The sequence below is a fragment of the Thamnophis elegans genome, chromosome Z (genome assembly GCF_009769535.1).
Source record: "Thamnophis elegans isolate rThaEle1 chromosome Z, rThaEle1.pri, whole genome shotgun sequence".
Taxonomy (NCBI): Eukaryota; Metazoa; Chordata; class Lepidosauria; order Squamata; family Colubridae; genus Thamnophis; species Thamnophis elegans.
In genome coordinates this window covers 56,635,977-56,654,120 of record NC_045558.1, presented here as the reverse complement: position 1 = coordinate 56,654,120, position 18,144 = coordinate 56,635,977, and the positions used below count along the sequence as shown (strand labels likewise).

The following is an 18,144-nucleotide window of genomic DNA, read 5'->3' as shown; positions in this document are numbered from 1 at the left end:
GTATCCACAATTCACCTTCTTCAAATGGTTGTCAGTGGTACATTGACAGTATAAAAAGTAGGGGTGAAAGGGAATCACCCTGGAAAATGCCTTGCTTAATTTCACTTTACCCAGTTTTTCTCCATTAGCATAAGCTTCGTTTTCCAGAGTTTCATTGAAGTTTCCATGAATTTTTGTATGTTCTGTTGATGCCAAATATTTTCAGGCAGTTCTTGATCCAGCTGTGGGTGATTCAGCACAGCTGTTGGCACGTAGAGGTGACTGCCGGAATACCCCAATTAGCTTTTTACAGACTGCAGGAATTGCCACAGACCATCGTTGTCTCCATGCCTCATGTTTTTGGCTTCTGGTGGGGTGGCTGGGGCGACATTCGATCTATAAAAGCACCCAAATTTTCACTCTCTTTTTTGGGGGGAAAGGTGCGTCTTATACTCCAAAAAATACAGTAGTTTCTCTGTACCATTGATAATGTGGAAGAATAGAAGTTACAAGATGCAACTTTTCTATAATATTACTATCATATGGGAAAGTAAATTCCGGATATGCTTTCTGTTAAAATATCATAGAATCCTCCTGAATTTTTCTAGCCACTAAGGAAAAAACATTCACAGAATGTTTACCAACAATTAAGCTCAGTTGGAAAATGAATATCCAGTTGCAATATTGTGATACAGAAAAAGAATGCTTCAGATCAGGCTGTTTGTGATTTCCTGTTTCACATTCATTATCACTTATCTCCATTTTATATCACACACACACTTTCCAATTTCTTTATGAAAAGGATTATAGTTCAGGAAACCAAGGGATGATGAACCAATAGATTCTTTTTTCTTTAAAGAACTTTGTGAAAATAACATTCTGCTGGTTCCCATCACCACAAGAAGAAAACTGGGATTAACATTAATCTCATCTCCTCAACAATGCTTTGCCAGCAGGTTCTAATCTTACCTCAGATGGTTTCAAAGGATGTATTTCTCTGTGGCAATTCTACTACCGCATGCCTGTTGAAGTACTCATGGTGATTGCATTGTTTCCCATAACTCAGATTGTTTTCTGGATTGATGTCTTCTTTTTTCGTCGCATGCAGCAGACAGTTAATAGCACAGCTGTAAATACAAACGTTGGGTTTCTGTTATGAATCAGTGGACTGATTGTTGTAGGAAACATCTGGAGTCTTCTACTTATCTTTACTAGGCTCTTTTCCAACCTCATCTCTAATAACATATACATACTGTACTACACAACTTGATGATTAGATTGCGTTACCTCTGGGGCTTCCTTTTTACTTTCTATCAAGAATTATTTATTGATTAGTGATGGTTTTATTATAAACTAGACAATCCATGACCATTGGTCGCCTTTCAGATTATTTGCTTACATAAAAAGAGAATATTTAAAATAAATTATTCATGTTATAATAGCATTATATTAATCACCTCCTTCTTTCCATATATATATAACCGGTGCTGTTTCCCTTTTTTCTCATAACCCTCAGCAAGTCCCCAGTTACTCAGCCTCCTCTTCTGTAGGAAGGAGGAAACGAGCCCCCTACCTCCAGGGATAGCTGCTGTGTTCTCTCCCCCCCCCCCCAAACAGCCAACTAGTCCACATATTTCTTGTCTTTCTCTCACTGCCCCATTGCTGTTAGATTTTCGAATTTTGCCCTCAATTCCAAATCAGCCAGTCACCAACCAGTTAGGCACAGGAGCTTGGAGAAGAGAAGGAAAGCAGGGTGCCCTTCAATGCTCCCTTGTGCCATGCAACCTACAGGTTTCTTAAACTGTAGTTTGGAAATCATGGTCATATGTGAGATTCTGAAATTTCAGTTGCACATGAATATAGGGTCCAGATTTTGCATCCTTTCTTTAATTAGCAGATTTGGGGTTACATTGATTCAGAAATTTTTGTGCTTTAATCATTATTTGGTTGATTGAAGGTTATAAATAGATGAACAAACAGGAGTATTTTTAGCATATATAGACTATTTTTTCAGACTATGATGCACTCCCCCCCTCCCCAAAGTGGATGGAAATGTCTGCGCATCTTATAGAGCAATGCTGCCAAAGCCCTGCCCACCCACCGGCACCCCTCTTCAGCCTCTGCCCCCCCACCCCCCGTATTTCCTCCTTGCACACAGCCTGGTCAGCTACTGCATAGCCTGTTAGCATGAGCACTGATCGCAGTTGGATCTGCCTCCGCCTCCCGAAATACCACTGATCACTGTTCCAGGCTGTGCAGATCGCTACTGCCACCTATCACTGCCTCTGCATGCTCCCATTTTGCCTCAGCATCCTATTTCAGCCTGTTACAGGTGCGGCAGTGATTGGCAGTGCAATGCCATGGGCAGCATTGATCCCCACAGCCTGAACAGCAATTGACAGTATTCCAGAGGCAGATCCAATCACCTATCAGCTGCTTGTGATAAACCAGGCTGTGCTGACTGACCATACTGTTTGTTGCAAGGAGGCAAATTGCTGGCGGCAGAGTCCAGATTTCCCCCCCTGTTTTCCTTCCTAAAAGCTAGTGTGTCTTATAGTCCAAAGGTCTTGGAAGTCCAAAAAATACCTACATAGAACCAATGTAAGCTCAATATTCAATATCTACATTTTAACATAGATTTTTAGACCTATACACATCTTAATACAGGTAATCCCTGGGTTATGAATGTTTCCTTAGTGAACGTTCAAAGTTACGTAGTAAGCACCCTCTAGCGTTTACAAACAAGTCCAGAAATTACAAATGTTGCAGCACCATGGCAGTTGTTCACCCTTAGGAATGACTGCAGAGGCTCTGCAACATTCCCCCTGCCTATTCCCCCACCTCTGGGGTCTTCACAGGCACTTCGCAGGTGAAGACTCACTTACCTTGCAAGATCTCCTCTAACGGTTTCTTTGTCTGCTTCATTGCTTCAGGTTTTTGGTGCATTTCCAGAAACCTAAACCTCCTTTTCATCACTGAATGCTGACTCAGGTAATTTGGCGGTGAGAAAGGCTGGGAAGGGTGTGCGCAGCCCTCCAGGCTTCCTTTTTATCGCCAAAAGTTTTTTTAATAAAATTTTTTTTTAACAAACAACACACACACACACACACACACCAAAGAAAAACAAAAAACACACACAAAAAAAACCATCATCACATACAGCATGTCGTTTGGTTACAAGTGTTGTTACATCCATGTTTTCGAATAACATTTACCATCACAGATTTTCATCTAGTATAACTAAATACCTCACTTTCATTGTACAGTATATGTTCAATTACAATTAGATTATTGTTTTTTTCCCAATAAACCTAATTCCCTTACATTCTTAATTGTCTTATTTGATAACAGTATACCTTTATATAATCACAAATCCCAATATAAAAAAAAAGTACCAACCATTTATATTGTATGTCACTATTTTCAATTATGCATAATTCCACCAATCAACTATCAGTTATGTTCATTATTGTCCTTGTACATCATACATTCAAACAGAAATTATTCCTTCATTTTTCAACAAAATATTCTAAATAGTCACTACATACATACTATATTATATATATATATTATATATATAATATATATAATATATATATACACACATACACACAACACATACATACATACACACACACACAATTTTTATTTATTCCCTTATTAAAATTATTTATCAACAAGATAGCCTTGTAATATATTCTTAGGATTATACATTATATCACCAATCCTCTATTGTATACATAAAATCTTTTTATCCTTATCCATTTTAAAAGAAAATATTCTAAAGTATTCAATTCATAGATGTATCAGTTTTTCATTACATCGTTGTTAATCTATTTCACAGCATAATTGTGTTGTCATTTAACTCCTTCAGTTAAAACATGAGTAAAACATTTTTCATTTCCAAATTGTTTCCCCCAGCCTCTGATAAAACAAGTCCCATATCTTATAAAATTGCTCGTCTTCTTGTTCTCTAATTTCAAATGTCAATTTACTCATTTCAGCACAGTCCATTATTTTTCAAATAACTTCTTCCTGTTTTGGTATTGTTTCATTTTCCAGTTTTTGCAAATACGTTTCTGGCTGCTGTTAGCACGTTTACAATCAGATATTTTAAGTCTTTGTTATAGATTTCTGGTATAATTCCCAATAAAAGATCTCTGGTTTAAAGTCTATGTGTTTGTGTATCATTTTCTCCAACCACGTGTGAATTTTAGTCCAGTATCTTTTAGCTTCAATGCAAATCCCCACTTGTGGTAATATGAGCCCGGTATCTGATGACATTTCCAACATTTTCTGATTTATTCTTGGACATTCTTGCAATTCTCGTTGGGGTAGATGCCACCTGTAAAACATCTTATACAATTTTTCTCTATATGCAGTAGACATTGTCATTTTATAGTTTGAGACCACAGTTTCTGCCATTTCTCTAAATCAATCCCATACCTAAAATTTTCCCCCAAGCTATCACAGTTTCTTTAACTTGTTCTTCTTGTAGTTTAACCTCCAATAAATATCCATATAGTTTTAAATTACTTTTTCATCAGTGCCAGTTAAGATTTTATCCAACTCAGTCATTTTATTGTAAAAACCTTTGGATTTTCTATCTTCATTATATCTAGACTATATCTGTACATATGAATACCAATTCATTTCTATCCCTTCTTGTTTCAACTTTTGGATAGATTTGAGTTCACGTTCTGCATTCAATATTTCAACATATCTGTTTGTTCCTTTTTATATATTAGATATGAAAATGCTTCAATCATTGATAGCCAGACTGGAATTTTTAAGTAGTGTAATCTTTTAACCTTTTCCCAGTTTAATAACAAAACCTCCCTTATATAATGTCTTCTAAAATAGCCATGTGCTTTAGTTTCCTTATACCATAAAAAAGCATGCCATCCCAACAGTAAATCATGACCTTTCCATTCAATAGTCTAGAGTTTTTTAGTGTTATCCACTCCTTAATCCACATCAAGTTTGTTGCTTGGTAGTATAACTCCCAATCAGGTAATCCAATCCTCCTCTAATTCTAGTATCTTGTAACAATTAAGTTTTATTCTAGCTTTTTTCCCTTGCCAAATAAACTTCAAGACTATTTTATTTAGGTCTTGAAAAAAAAAATCTTACCCAATCTAATTGGGATTGTCTGGAACAGGTATAAAATTCTAGGTAGAATATTTTGATTGTAGAAATTCTTCCCATCATTGATAGTTATAAATTTTCCCATTTCATCAAGCCAGTCGCAATTTGTTGTTTTAGTCTGGTATAATTGTCCTCCTTAAGAGTACTGCATCTAGGTGATAAATATATCCCCAAATATTTAACCTTACTTGTAATTTGAATCTGCAAAGCTTCTGACAACTCTTCCTTTGTCTTGCTAGTATATTCTTTGTCATAATCTTTGCTTTGTCTTTGTTTATTTTCAAACCTGCTACTTTTCCATATTCCTCTATTCTTTCTAACAATTTGAGTGCTGTTTCTAGTGGATCTTCAAGAATAAAAACCAAATCATCCACAAACACTTGTAGCTTATATTCTTTTTTTAATTTCATTCCTCTTATTTCTTCTTCTATGAGCTTTCTATTTAGAACTTCTAATGTAATGTAATAGTGATAATGGGCAACCTTGTCTCGTACCTCTCTTTATTACAATAGGATCTGTCAATTCTCCATTTACCATTATCTTTGCTGTGTGTTTATGATATATCATTTGTATGGTTTGAATAAATTTCTTACCAAAGTTCATCTGCTTCAGTTGTAGAAACATAAATTGCCAGTTTACGTTGTCAAAGGCCTTCTGTGCATCGAGAAACATCAAAGCCATTTGTTTTTAGGGATGGGCCTCGTAATATTCCAAAGTATTCAAATCATTCTCATATTGTCTTTAATTTGTCTCTTAGGTAAAAACCCATTTTGATCTGAGTGGATAAAGCTATTTAAATATTTTTTAAGTCTCTCTGCTAGTATAGATACAATAGCTTATAATCTGAATTTAATAAAGAAATTGGACTATAATTCTTAGTTTGTGTAAATCGGTCTCCTCCTTGGGTAGCAATGCAATGTATGCTTTGACCATGACTTCGGTATTTTACTCTCAGATATCACTTCATTCATGACTTGTAAGAGTGGGAGAATCAAGATTTCTTCAAATAGTCTGTAGAATTCCACAGGTAGTCCATCCGGACCTGGGGCTTTTCCATTATTTGTTTTTTAAGTGCTTCCATTAACTCCATCATTGTTATTTTACTTCCAGCATTGTTCTAGTTTCATCTGATATCTGGGGGAGATTAATATCCTGTAAATACTTTTTGACTCCCTCCTCCACCTTCTCTTGTTGATAGAGCTTAGCACAGTAATCTTGTATAATTTTTTTCTCCGTGTTCCATACTGAATTTGTCCTTGTCATCTCTAATTGAAATATTTTCTTTGCTTCTCTCTCTTTTTCAGTTTATATGCCAAGCATCTGCCTGGTTTATTTGCATTTTCAAAGTAATTCTGTTTAGCACCTATAATTTTTGTGCCAGTTCTTCCTTTTCCAGTAGATCCATTTTATGTTTAATTATCCATTTTATCTTAACATCTTTTTTGTGGCAATCTCTGTAATTCTCTTTCAAGTATTTTGTAATCATTATCAAAAGCTTAATGCATTTGTCTTTTCTTTAAGTTTCTCTTCCTTGAATAGTCTATTATCAGACCTCTAGTAACAGCCTTCATTGTATCCCTAAGATTCTGCATTGATGTATCTTCTTTCCCAGTTTTCTCAGCCATTTCTCTAAAAATTCTGCATAGAAGCTTCTGCCTTATCAATTGTCTCTATCCTGGTCTTTGTCTTGCCATGTACATAGTAGACCTTCCGGTATGAGCCATATGTAAAACACCTTTTAATCAGAACTTTAATCAAAAATTGGTTTCTTTCTCCTCTCTCTCACCTCTCTCGGAATTTGTTTGAAAACTACAATCTCCTTGCTTTTATATTTTAATATTCTATCTCTCATTTTCTGTAGAATTTGTAATTTGTTTTCTTAGTAAATCTTACATGAACTTCCCTTGGAAGAGCATTTCTCATTGCATATCTTGTATGTATGCGGAACGCTTCGTCTATGCCATCCATCATCTTCTCTTGGGATATCTCTAATACATTTGTCAGAATCTTGGATATTATCTGCACTAAGTTCTCTCTTTTTCTTCTATGTTTTGAAATCTTAAGAAAAATTCAGACCTATCCATCTCCCATCTTAGTATTCCACTACTCTCCCTTTCCACATCGCTCAGTCTACTGTCTAACCTCTCAGCTTTCTTCTCTCCTTGAATTTTACCTTCAATTTTTTGAATCCTGTCTTCATATTCATCATCCAGTTGTGCATATTTTCCATTTTCCTTCCTTTTGTCAACTTTTGTACTATTCTTTGATTTTGTTGTTCTATTGTCTCCATTCTTTTTTCTACACTCTCAGACTTCTTTACAATGGTGTCTAACTTATCATCCTTGCTATCAACTCCTGCTTGCAATTTCTGTATCGCTTGCATGATTGCCTCAAAGTTTACTCCTTTCTCTTTTCTTGCTGAAGTATTAGTATTAATAAATTTATAGGCCGCCCAATCCCGAAGGACTCCGGGCGGCTTACAGAAAGTAAAACTTTTAAAAAATAAAGGAATTAAAAAACAGAGGAGACAGAATTAAAAAACCATATCATACACCCAATCTAGTCGGGGCTGGACCTCAGTCATGAGGTCAACAGCCCCAGGCCTGCCGGAATAGCCAGGTTTTGATAGCCTTCCGGAAGGCCATGAGGGTGGGCAGGGTCCGCATCTCTGGGGTAGTTCATTCCATAGGGTCGGAGCGGCTACAGAGAAGGCCCTCCCCTGGGGCGCCTCCAGCCGATATTGTCTGGTTGACAACACCTGGAGAAGGCCCACCCTGTGCGATCTTATTGGCCGTTGATAGGTATGCGGCAGTAGGCGGTCTCGCAGGTATCCAGGTCCAAGGCCATGTAGGGCTTTAAAGTTAATAACCAGCACCTTGAATCGCGTTTGGAGACCAATGGGAAGCCAGTGCAGCTTGCGGAGGATAGGTGTAACGTGGGTGTATCTTGGTACACCCAGTATCGCTCGTGCGGCTGCATTCTGGACTTTGTAGTCTCCGAACACTTTTCAGGGGCAGCCCCATGTAGAGCGCATTACAGTAGTCAAGTCTTGAGGTGATGAGGGGTGAGTGACTGTTTGAAGTGCCTCCCGATCCAAATAGGGTCGCAACTGGTGCACCAGGCAAACCGGGCAAAGGCCCCCCTGGTCACGGCTGACAGGTGGTGTTCTAATGTCAGCTGCGAATCCAGGAGGACCCCCAAATTGCGGACACTCTCTGAGGGGTGTACATTTTCACCCCCAGGATTAGCGATGGACTATCTGGACTGTCCTTGGGGGGCAGCATCCACAGCCACTCGGTCTTGACAGGATTGAGTGCAAGTTTATTCACTCCCATCCAGATCCTGACAGCTTCCAGGCACTGGCACATCACGTCCACTGCTACATGAGCTGGCACGGGGCGAAGAGATACAGCTGTGTATCATCCGCATATTGATGGTATTTAATCCCGTGCCGAAATGATCTCACCCAGTGGCTTCATGTAGATATTAAATAGGAGGGGGGACAAGACTGAACCCTGCAGCACACCATATTTAGGGGCCTAGGGGTCGACCTTTGCCTCCAACCAACACGACTGCGACCTGTTGGAGAGGTAAGAGGAGAACCACCGTAAAACAGTGCCTCCCACTCCCACCTTTTCCAGCCGTTGTAGAAGGATACCATGGTCGATGGTATCGAAGGCCGCTGAGAGGTCAAAGAGCACCAGGATAGAGGAATGTCCTCTATCCCTGGCCCGCTAGAGATCATCGGTCAGTGCGACCAAGGCGGTTTCGGTGGAGTATCCAGGCCTGAAACCAGACTGAAAGGAATCTAGATAATCTGCTTCATCCAAGGACCATCGGAGTTGAAGGGCCAACACCTTCTCAACAACCTTCCCCAGAAAAGGGAGGCTGGAGACGATGATGTTCTTAAGAATAGCTGGGTCCAGACAAGGCTTCTTGAGGAGGGGTCTCACCACCACTTCCTTCAAAGGTTGCGGGAAAGATCCCTCCTGCAAAGACGCGTTGACAATCATCTGGAGCCAGCCTCGTGTTACTCCCTGCTGGTTGAAACCAGCCAGGAGGGACACAGGTCCAGTAAACAGGTGGAGGCACTCATCGCTCCCATGGCCTTGTCCACTTCCTCAGGGGTGTGACAAGCTGGAACTCACTCCAGGAAATCTGATCAAGACCCTCCCTCGGCATCTCTGCTGGTACTGTCCAAGTGGATCAAGGTCTGTCCAAATCTGAGTGATTTTGTCCGACAGAAACTGAGCAAACTCCTCAGCCCTTCCCTGTAAGGGTTTCCTCGCGTCCTCACCCTTCAAGAGGGAGCGGGTTATCCTAAACAGGGTGGCTGGGCGAGATTGTGCGGACACATAAGAGCGGAAAAATGTGCACTTTTGCCGCCCGTATCGCCACTAAGTAAGTCCTAATGAAGGCTCTTAATAGTGTTCGGTCGGATTCGGAGTTCCAACATCACTCTAGGCATCTCTTTTGGTGCTTCATCTCCCGGAGTTCCTCAGTAAACCAAGGATCCACTGCCGCGGAAGCCGCAAAGGCGCAATCCGATCCAGGGCCGGTCACCGCTGTATTCCAGGCAGCAACCAAGGACTCCGTCGGATTGTGGGCAAGTGAGTCAGGTATCTCTCCAAGCTCCTTCTGAAATCCCAACGGGTCCATCAGGCGCCTGTGGCGGAACCATTAATCGGTTCCACCTCCCTGCAATGGGGGAGTCGCTTTCGAAAGTGAAGCCTCCACAGGGAGTGATCTGACCATGACAAGGGTGAGATCTATTCCCCTTAATTCAAGATCACGTCTCCACTGCCCGAGAGAAAATTGAAGGGAGCGTGTGTCCCGCTCTATGAGTCGGACCCTGAATTACCTGGGTCAAGTCCATGGTTGTCATGGAAGCCATGAACTCCTGAGCCCATCAGAGCGTTCGCCTAGGGATGGCAGGTTGAAGTCCCCCAGTATTGGTCTGGGGAAATCAACCGCCAATCCGGCTACTGACTCTAGGAGCACAGGCAGGGCTGTTGTGAAGCAGCTGGGAGGTAGGTACGTCAAAAACAAGCCACTTGAACCCCTAGGTCCAACTTCACGAGAAGGGACTCACACCCACAATCTCTGGAGCAGGGATCCCGCGAGGAACTAAAGACCTTCGGATAATGACTGCCACCCCCACCCCTTCCCTAATGTCGTGGATGGTGAAGCACCTGAAACCCTTGGGTACATTTCTGAGAGGGGGACTCCTCCCTCATGGCCCAGGTCATGTTTCAGTAATACATACAGGTCTGCCCCTTGTCAGATATTAAGTCCTGGACAAGGGGAGCTTTATGGATCACAGACCTGGCATTTAGCAGCAACAACCTGAGACCAGGGCCCTGACTTCTCTTGTCACCAGGTCCTCGAGTTGAGCTTGCAGGGCCGGAACAAGGTATCACTGTAACGTAGTGAGCCCTCCTTCCCCGGTAATGGCTAGCCCTGCAGCTCCCATCATACCTGCCTCTCCTGGTCATAACCAAGATGCCCCAACCCACCCCCAGCCCCGTAGACCATTCCCCCTCTCCCATGGCTCCCATTCTTTGGCAGGCCGCACGTATCATTCATTCTAGGACGAGAGGCAGGTCTGGGCCCCCATCCACTTCTGCTTCTGCACTCAGTGGAGGGGGCACCAGGCTGCACTCTCAGTCCTCTCATGTATGCCACACAAACACTCTGCTCACACATACCCCACTATAATCATTAAAACATAAAAATACAATAATACAGTAATATAAAAATCAGTTAATTTAAAAGTGGGTTCATCATCATCATTCACACAGCACACACTCCACCAACAGGATTAACGCAGATCTTAACTTCCGCCCAAGCGGTTTGCGCAAGTTCCAATAGCTGGGACTAATAATGGTGTAGGAGGGAGAGTTCCTCGGTCTCTTTCCCTCCTGAGGATCCAGAGTCTGGGGGTAGCTGAAGTGGCTCCGGATCGGAGGGGGGGGGGTGCCAGTTGGAAGGGGCGCTAAATCCCCACCCGCATCTGTACCGTTTTCCGTCGTTTCCTTCCATTGAGGGCGCGTGTAGCAAGAAACAAACTGCAGGAGCTGCCAACACGCCAAGCGATCTTCATAGTCCTACAGTGGTGGTATTATTTGAAGGATAAACCGAAGAAAAAAAGGTGAAAAAGGCTCCAGCTGGGGCCAGAAATGGCGGCTGCTGGGGGAGGTATTCCAATCCCCAGGCGCACGCCTATCCAAACTGGAGGAGCTGAAAGTAAGATGGTCCAAAGACTGGCACTGTCTGAGGTGGCACTCCTGGGGCAGCAGCAGATAACAGTGGGAGCAGCAAAAGGGGCCAGGTGCGAGACCCAGGGGCCAAGATCAAAGCAAACAGAGTGTCGGCAACGGGAAGACCCGCAGTGGCGACGGCAGGGAAGAAGGCCGTGTCGAGAGGGAAGGGGGGGTGCCCAGAAGAGCTTCGGTAGCGGCAGAGAAAACCAGCAGCCCAGTCCCGGCACACATCGCTGTAGAACTCACCACCCCCTCCACGGAATGAAGCACAAACCGCCATGCCGGCACAGCCCAGCACAAGTCCAATGGCTCTCCATGGCGGCAGGGCCAAGATCATCGCCATTGCGCAATGCCGTCACTGACCAGCGCAGAAGCCACCGTGGGTGGCAACACCATCAGGAGCCACCCGAAAGCGGCACCCCCCAGGTAGTTGCCTCCCTGTATCATCTGAAAGTTGGTCTCCTGCAAGAACCCCTTCGCAATGTCCCCTAAGCTTTGTTCATTTTATTTTTCGCAAGCCTAAGCGATGAAGCTTGGCAGCCATTTCCCATCCTTGCGCATGCATTGTATTGACCTCCCGCAGGTGAGGAGGCAGGGTTTGTTGTTGTAGAGCCAACAGGAGTTACTTTTCTACTCAGGCTCAACAATTTTTGAAGCTGAGAGGTTAAAAATGCAATGAGAAAAGGGCATAAGAAAAAAAAAGAGGGGAGGGAAGAGTGAAAATCTGACTTAAAAAAGGTAAAGGAGTGAGTGAAAAGAGAAGAGAGGGAGAGGGAAAAGAAAGAAAAAAAATTCTTCAATCCAATTTGCTCAAAATTTAAGGCGAGGCATCCATTGATGTCCCAAAATCTTCAAAAGGAAAAGAGTGCAAAAAGAAAACATAGCGTAAAAAAAGAAAAAAAAAAAAAAAAAAAGATACTTCAAGCCACAAAAAAAAGAGGAAAGGGGGGGGTCAAAAAGTCATAAGGAGTTAAAAAAAAAGTCAGTATCTCCCCATCAAGATAATATAAAAATAATATAAAAACTGCCACCAGCTAGAACAAATAAATTCAGTCTCCCCTCCCCAGCTAAGATAAAAGTCGTTCCAATGTCATTCTTAGCTTCCTTTGCTGCTTTGTTATTTAGTCTAAGGTAGGATTCCAGACAGTAAAAAGCTCCAGCTGCATAAATAAAGCCTGTTTTTTTCAGTCTAGTCAAATGGTTTACAGGGGAAGTTTTTGGTAACAATATTTCAAGTCTGCTAGATGGCAGTGTTAGCTTGTTAGCTTGTATCAACTCGATACTAAAGCTTCCGTTTAAACTTTCTTTAAAAAAAGAAAAAATAACAAAAGTTACTAAAGAGCAAGCTGAGAAAGAAACAGCAGATCTTCAAAGCACTGCTGTTAAGTTCAATGTTCAATGTCCCCACAAGGTCCAGAATTAAGAGTATCAGAGAAAAAGAAAAACACAGAAGCCGATCTGCATTGCAAGGGAGTCCAGCTCAGCTTCCGGGGATAAAAAGAGACAGAACAGAAAAAAATCCTTCAATTGGCAAAAACTTATACCCACCACTTTTCTCACTAGTCGACCTTATTTTAAATTGAATTTCCAAATTTAGGTGTTCCCTTTCCATAGAAAAAAAGGTTTAAAAACTCTCACCAACACGACATGCTTCTCTCCAACGCATTTAGGCTGTCAGCAGCTTCAATAGCCTTGGCTGATTTGGGATCGCTGGCAAAGGGGGTTTTTCCTGGGTCACCAGAGACTTTGCGGGCATCTCTGGGACCACTGGATGTCCCCCTACCTTTCACTGTCTCTTCGGGAGAACTTAGGTCCAAAAAGAACCGTCCAGATGATCCGGTTTAGATGGACATTCAGGAGCAGCCTGAAAGTTGTCTTCACGCTGCTAAGCCCCGCCTTCTTCTCACCAAAAGCTTTTCAAGCCTTTGCTGACTAGAAAGGAGGGGGCAGGCAAAGAAACAGGCTGGAATGGAAGCAGATCTTCATAAGGTAAGTGACCAGGATGGCAGAATGGGGGGGGGGGAAATTGTGGGGAGCCCAGGGGAGGGAGAATGAGGTATCTGTGGGTCGAGGGAGGTCTTGGATGGTCTGAAGCAGGTGGCCTGTTCCATCATCAGGTTTCTCTCCCCCCCCAGCACCTTCCCCACTCCGAGATACTTCATGTGCACTTAATGAGCCACGCATTCGATTAGCGAATGTGTGGGTGAAAGCAGGCAGTGATTGTTCCTGGTACAAGATTCACTCCTACGAGTCCTCAGGTCACGAATGGACTCGGCAGGCTTTACATTCATAATTCGAGGACTACCTGTAATTCTCTATTCCATGAATCAAAGCAATAATCCTGCATAGAATTAGAAACTACCCTAAAACCTGGAAGCTACAGGTCTTATTAGTAAAATCTGGGTTGCATTTTCAGTTGAATTACTTTCATGTGTGGATTTTAACATGTATTTTATGTAAGTCAACCCTTTCTTTTCCCCATTAAAATGTTCTGATTTTGCAAATGCCTAGGAAGATAGTGGTAGTATATTTGATTTGTGCTGGGTGTTAGAATTCTATTATGAAAACTTCAAATTAATTTAGGAGTTTAAATTGGGAGACCTTTGGTGTAGTGGTTAAACACTAAGCTAAAAACAGGAGTCTTAATTCTAATTCTACCTTGGGCATGAAAGCCAGTTGGGTGGGGGCCAGTCAGTCTCTCTCTGTTCAATTCACCTGACAGGGAAAATAGGAGGAGGAATTGAGTTTGAATTGTTTGCTACCTTGAGTTATTTGTAAAAATAATAAAACGAGTCACCACTGTTGTAAAGCAATTCACACGGTCAATAAACAAAGCATATGATTATAAAGTGAATTGAGAATATCCAATGATTGTTTTTTGTTGTTTTGTGCGGAAAACAGCAAAAAAGCCACAAATTGAAGTCATATAATCAAGGAAGGACACAACTGGCCATAAATGCAAGCCAGTTGCCAAGCTCCCAAAATGCAATAGTGTAGTCAGGAATGATTGTGGCAGATGTAACTTCAAAAATGGGCAACAAATAGCATTTTAAAAGTCATACATAACAGATCATTAAATGATTGTAAATTGAAGACTATCTGTACTTTTCAGGACTGTCTGGATACAAGAACAAGTCTATAAAGAGATACATCTGTCACTAGAAGTTTCATGACACTGTGACTGCAACTATTCATAAACTCCTACAAATAAGTTCCCTACATACTATTTATAAGGATATATTTCTGAGGTAAGTTATCCAACTCTATTTGTACCTTCGAGTCAGCACTAACTCCTGGCAATTTGTCTTTCAGTTTTAGATTTCAGAACTAATTTGCCATTGCTGTCTTCTTAGGACTGAGAAAGACTAATTAGGTCACTCAGCTAGCTTTATTCCTAAAATAGGACTACAAATCACAGTCTCCAGTTTCCAGCCTGGTGCCTTAACCACTATACCAAATAGGCTCTCATGTTTTAAAATGAAAAGCAGGACTCTTGCGTGAGCGGGGGTTGGACTAGATGACCTCCAAGGTCCCTTCCACTGTTACTGTTACCTTTCCCCTTCATCCCAAGTTTCAGATCCTCCTCTAAGTGAATTTTTAGTAGAAAATGAGCAGAGGGAAATATTAAGCAGTCTCTCCTCCTCAGCAGTTCTCCTTGGCTGCATTTTCCCAGAAATATACTTTTTTCTTGAGGGAGGCCACTTAATTGATTTGCTGTAATATTAGTTCAGTCTGAATATGGTTTTCAGGGTTGTTGGTCTTCATGTCTTCAAATCTTGATCTTCAAATCCTAAATCCCCAGGATTTATAATCCTTTAACTAACACAAAGTAAAACTGGAATGACTAAGAATGTAATGTAATCATGTTTCACAGCATGTTGTCTTCTCATTTAAAATTAGCTGTGAGACAGTCTGCTAGATAGTCATAACAGTTTTGGTTTGGATCACTGGAAGAGTATCTTTTTATTCACTTGACAATGGCAGCAATTTTATGAAACCTAGATAAACAGTTTTGTTGGCCACCCTCATTTATATTATGGTAACAACAATTTTTATGAAAACCTACCTCCCCACTTGCTAATTTAATAGTTATTATAGAATTGTAACATTCTGCTCAGTGCAAGAAATTGTAGAGCCACAAAATGTATTCTAGTCTCCACTTGGAGATATTTATAGCAAGGGGAACATTTCTTCTGCAGGGTATTGGTTTCATTAATTTTAGATGCTCCTGTAATATTCAACTAAAATCTATCCTGCAAGTGAAATCAACCCAAACTTAGATGGCATATTTGATATAAAGCAGTCTATGAGGCAGTGGTTAGGCTAGAAAGAAGAGGGATATGAATTAAGGGAAATCCCCTTACAAATATCTTATAAGAAACAACTTTATGAAAGAATTCTGAGACAATACAAGCTCTCTTTTATATTTGTTAAGATGTACATCTACATTTGGTTATTGATGCACCTGTAGACCAAAAAGCCCCTAGATCAAAGCATTGGATAATTGTCTAAAAACATTGTTGAAACATGGAAGATTCAGCTGTTTCCGCAGAAGCCAGTAGGAGGAAATCAATTTTCCATTCCAATTTATATTCCATAATTTTTCCAATAGTTTAAAACAGCTTAGAAGTGATCTGCTCTCATAATATGGCTGAAAAATGTGAAAACTTCAAAAATGAATTACTGGAACACCTAATTTACCTAGTTCCACTATACTATCAGGAAATTATTATAAAATTTATTCTCCTCTCCAGTCTTAAAAAGGGCACCAAACTGAATTTCAAACCATTTGAGAAGTCAAAATCATATCTCCATACACTTGAAAATACATATGTTTTAGCTTATCCATATAAATTTTTCATATCTGAGATATTTGAGTGGGAGCAATCATGTGACTTTAGTAGTCTCATTGTAGTGGTTGCTGGATGATTTCTGTCTATCTCTCCTTTGTATATTGAAGGTGGCAGCAGTTATCTTAATATGCAACAGGATTGTCAGGTGATCAGCAATGAACTGAAGAGTGCTAGCAGGAACTCCTCCGAAAAACCAAATTTCAGGAAAATAAAACAAATTGTTCGCTTATCAGATTAAGTGAGGCCATCATGACATTATAAGAAGATTGCTTCTTGTGTGGTCATACTGATATGCAATACATTCATTTCACCTTCAAAGATTAAGAAAAGCAGTAAGGAAAAATAAGAAATTATACGGGATAATGCCTGCTTTATAGTATTCTGCCAAATTCTGTTGATTTGTGTTAATTTAATGTTTTTTAACTTTATTAGATATGTTTTTATCAGGATCTGAACTAATTTTATTGATTTGAGTTGTAGTTCTGTTACTGATTTTGGTTTGTTGTATTATTGTTATTGTTATTATTTTAAAATAGACAACCACACTGGGTGGCATACCAAAAAATCTTGGCCTACACTTGTAAAATTTGTCAACGTGCATATTTTCTGTCAACTGCAAAAGGCCACACTACTTGGATCCACACATACACTAAGCTAATATGATATAGAGAATGTTTTTATTTAAATAAATAGCAGTATGAATGTTTTTCATATCTAAGCTTCAGGAATAGCTGTGCTCTGAAAGAGAAAGGAGGCATATCCCATATTTCCTGCATCTACATTATGTATCCACCAGATGGCACTATGAGTAAGGTAAAAGACATTTTTAAATCCATACAACATCCAGCTGGCATGTAACAGGTCTCTTTGAATGGAGATATTGTAATTGAATCTATAAATAAGTAACACCAGCAGTGGGATTCACCTAGTTTGTACCAGTTCACTAGAACCAATAGCTACCTTTTTGTTCAGTTCAGTGAACCAGATGAAGCCTCACCTCTCCCCTCCCAGGCTGACCCACAGAAAGAAATAGGGAGGTTTGTTCACATTTGGGGTTGAGGGCAGAGGTGGGTTGCTACCAGTTTACACCCGTTTGGGCAAACGGTACTGGAATTTGCGACTGGATCGGCAAACTGGTAGGGAAGACAGCTGGCCATACCCCTAACTAATTCCCTGGTCCCCCATGTCATTACCAGCATGTTTTTAGTCCTTTTAATGTTCTGTGCATGCACAGACAATTTATAGGCAACTGTGCATGCACACGAAGTGCACGTCCAGCATGCATGCCCAGAAACCAGCAGTAACACTGGCAGCAACCCACCCCTAGGGGGGGGCAGGAAATCTGAAGGGGCTGGTTCATCCAGATGTTCCAAGCAAGAGAGACACGTGTTTCAAAGAAGGAAATCACTTTCTCCAGTGAAGCAAACTGAGCCTTTCCCGAGAGAGCTGAGTAGAGGATCACCCATGGGGGGGGGAGGGGGCTGGTGGCAGGATCCAACTGGGCTAAGAGGGATTCCTGCAGATCCTCTCTGCCTCTTCCTGGTTTAGCTGAGGGTTTCAGGAGACTTCCCTTCAGATTGGGATGGGGGTATCTATCTGTGATTCATAAGACTGCACCTCCCTCTTGTCATCCAGCACAGCAACTCTTCCTATGGGCAGAAATCTTCATCTGTGAAATGAAGGGGGAAGAGTGTCCCCCGGCATAGCTTCCAATTCCAGAGTGGAATTGGGTCTGAATTGGGGGGAAGAAGTGTTCATCTATGACTTTTGAGATGGAAAAGGCCAGAACAAGAGTGTTGTGGCTGTCGGCCACCGCCCTCAACAGCAAATCAGATGATGAGGCATGGGAGTGAGGGTCAGCATCAAGGAACCTGAGACTCTGAGTGGTGGAGAAGGAATGA

At 41.3% G+C, this 18,144-nt stretch overlaps 1 protein-coding gene across 1 annotated transcript in view; it reads right to left on the bottom strand.

The window, feature by feature from the left end:
• Nucleotides 1-18,144, bottom strand: part of TMEM108 (transmembrane protein 108) — a 31,233-nt gene that overhangs the window by 737 nt on the left and 12,352 nt on the right. Inside the window, 2 exon segments of the mRNA XM_032237788.1 lie at nt 957-1,062; nt 1,065-1,106. Of these exon segments, the coding sequence (XP_032093679.1) occupies nt 957-1,062; nt 1,065-1,106 (148 nt within the window).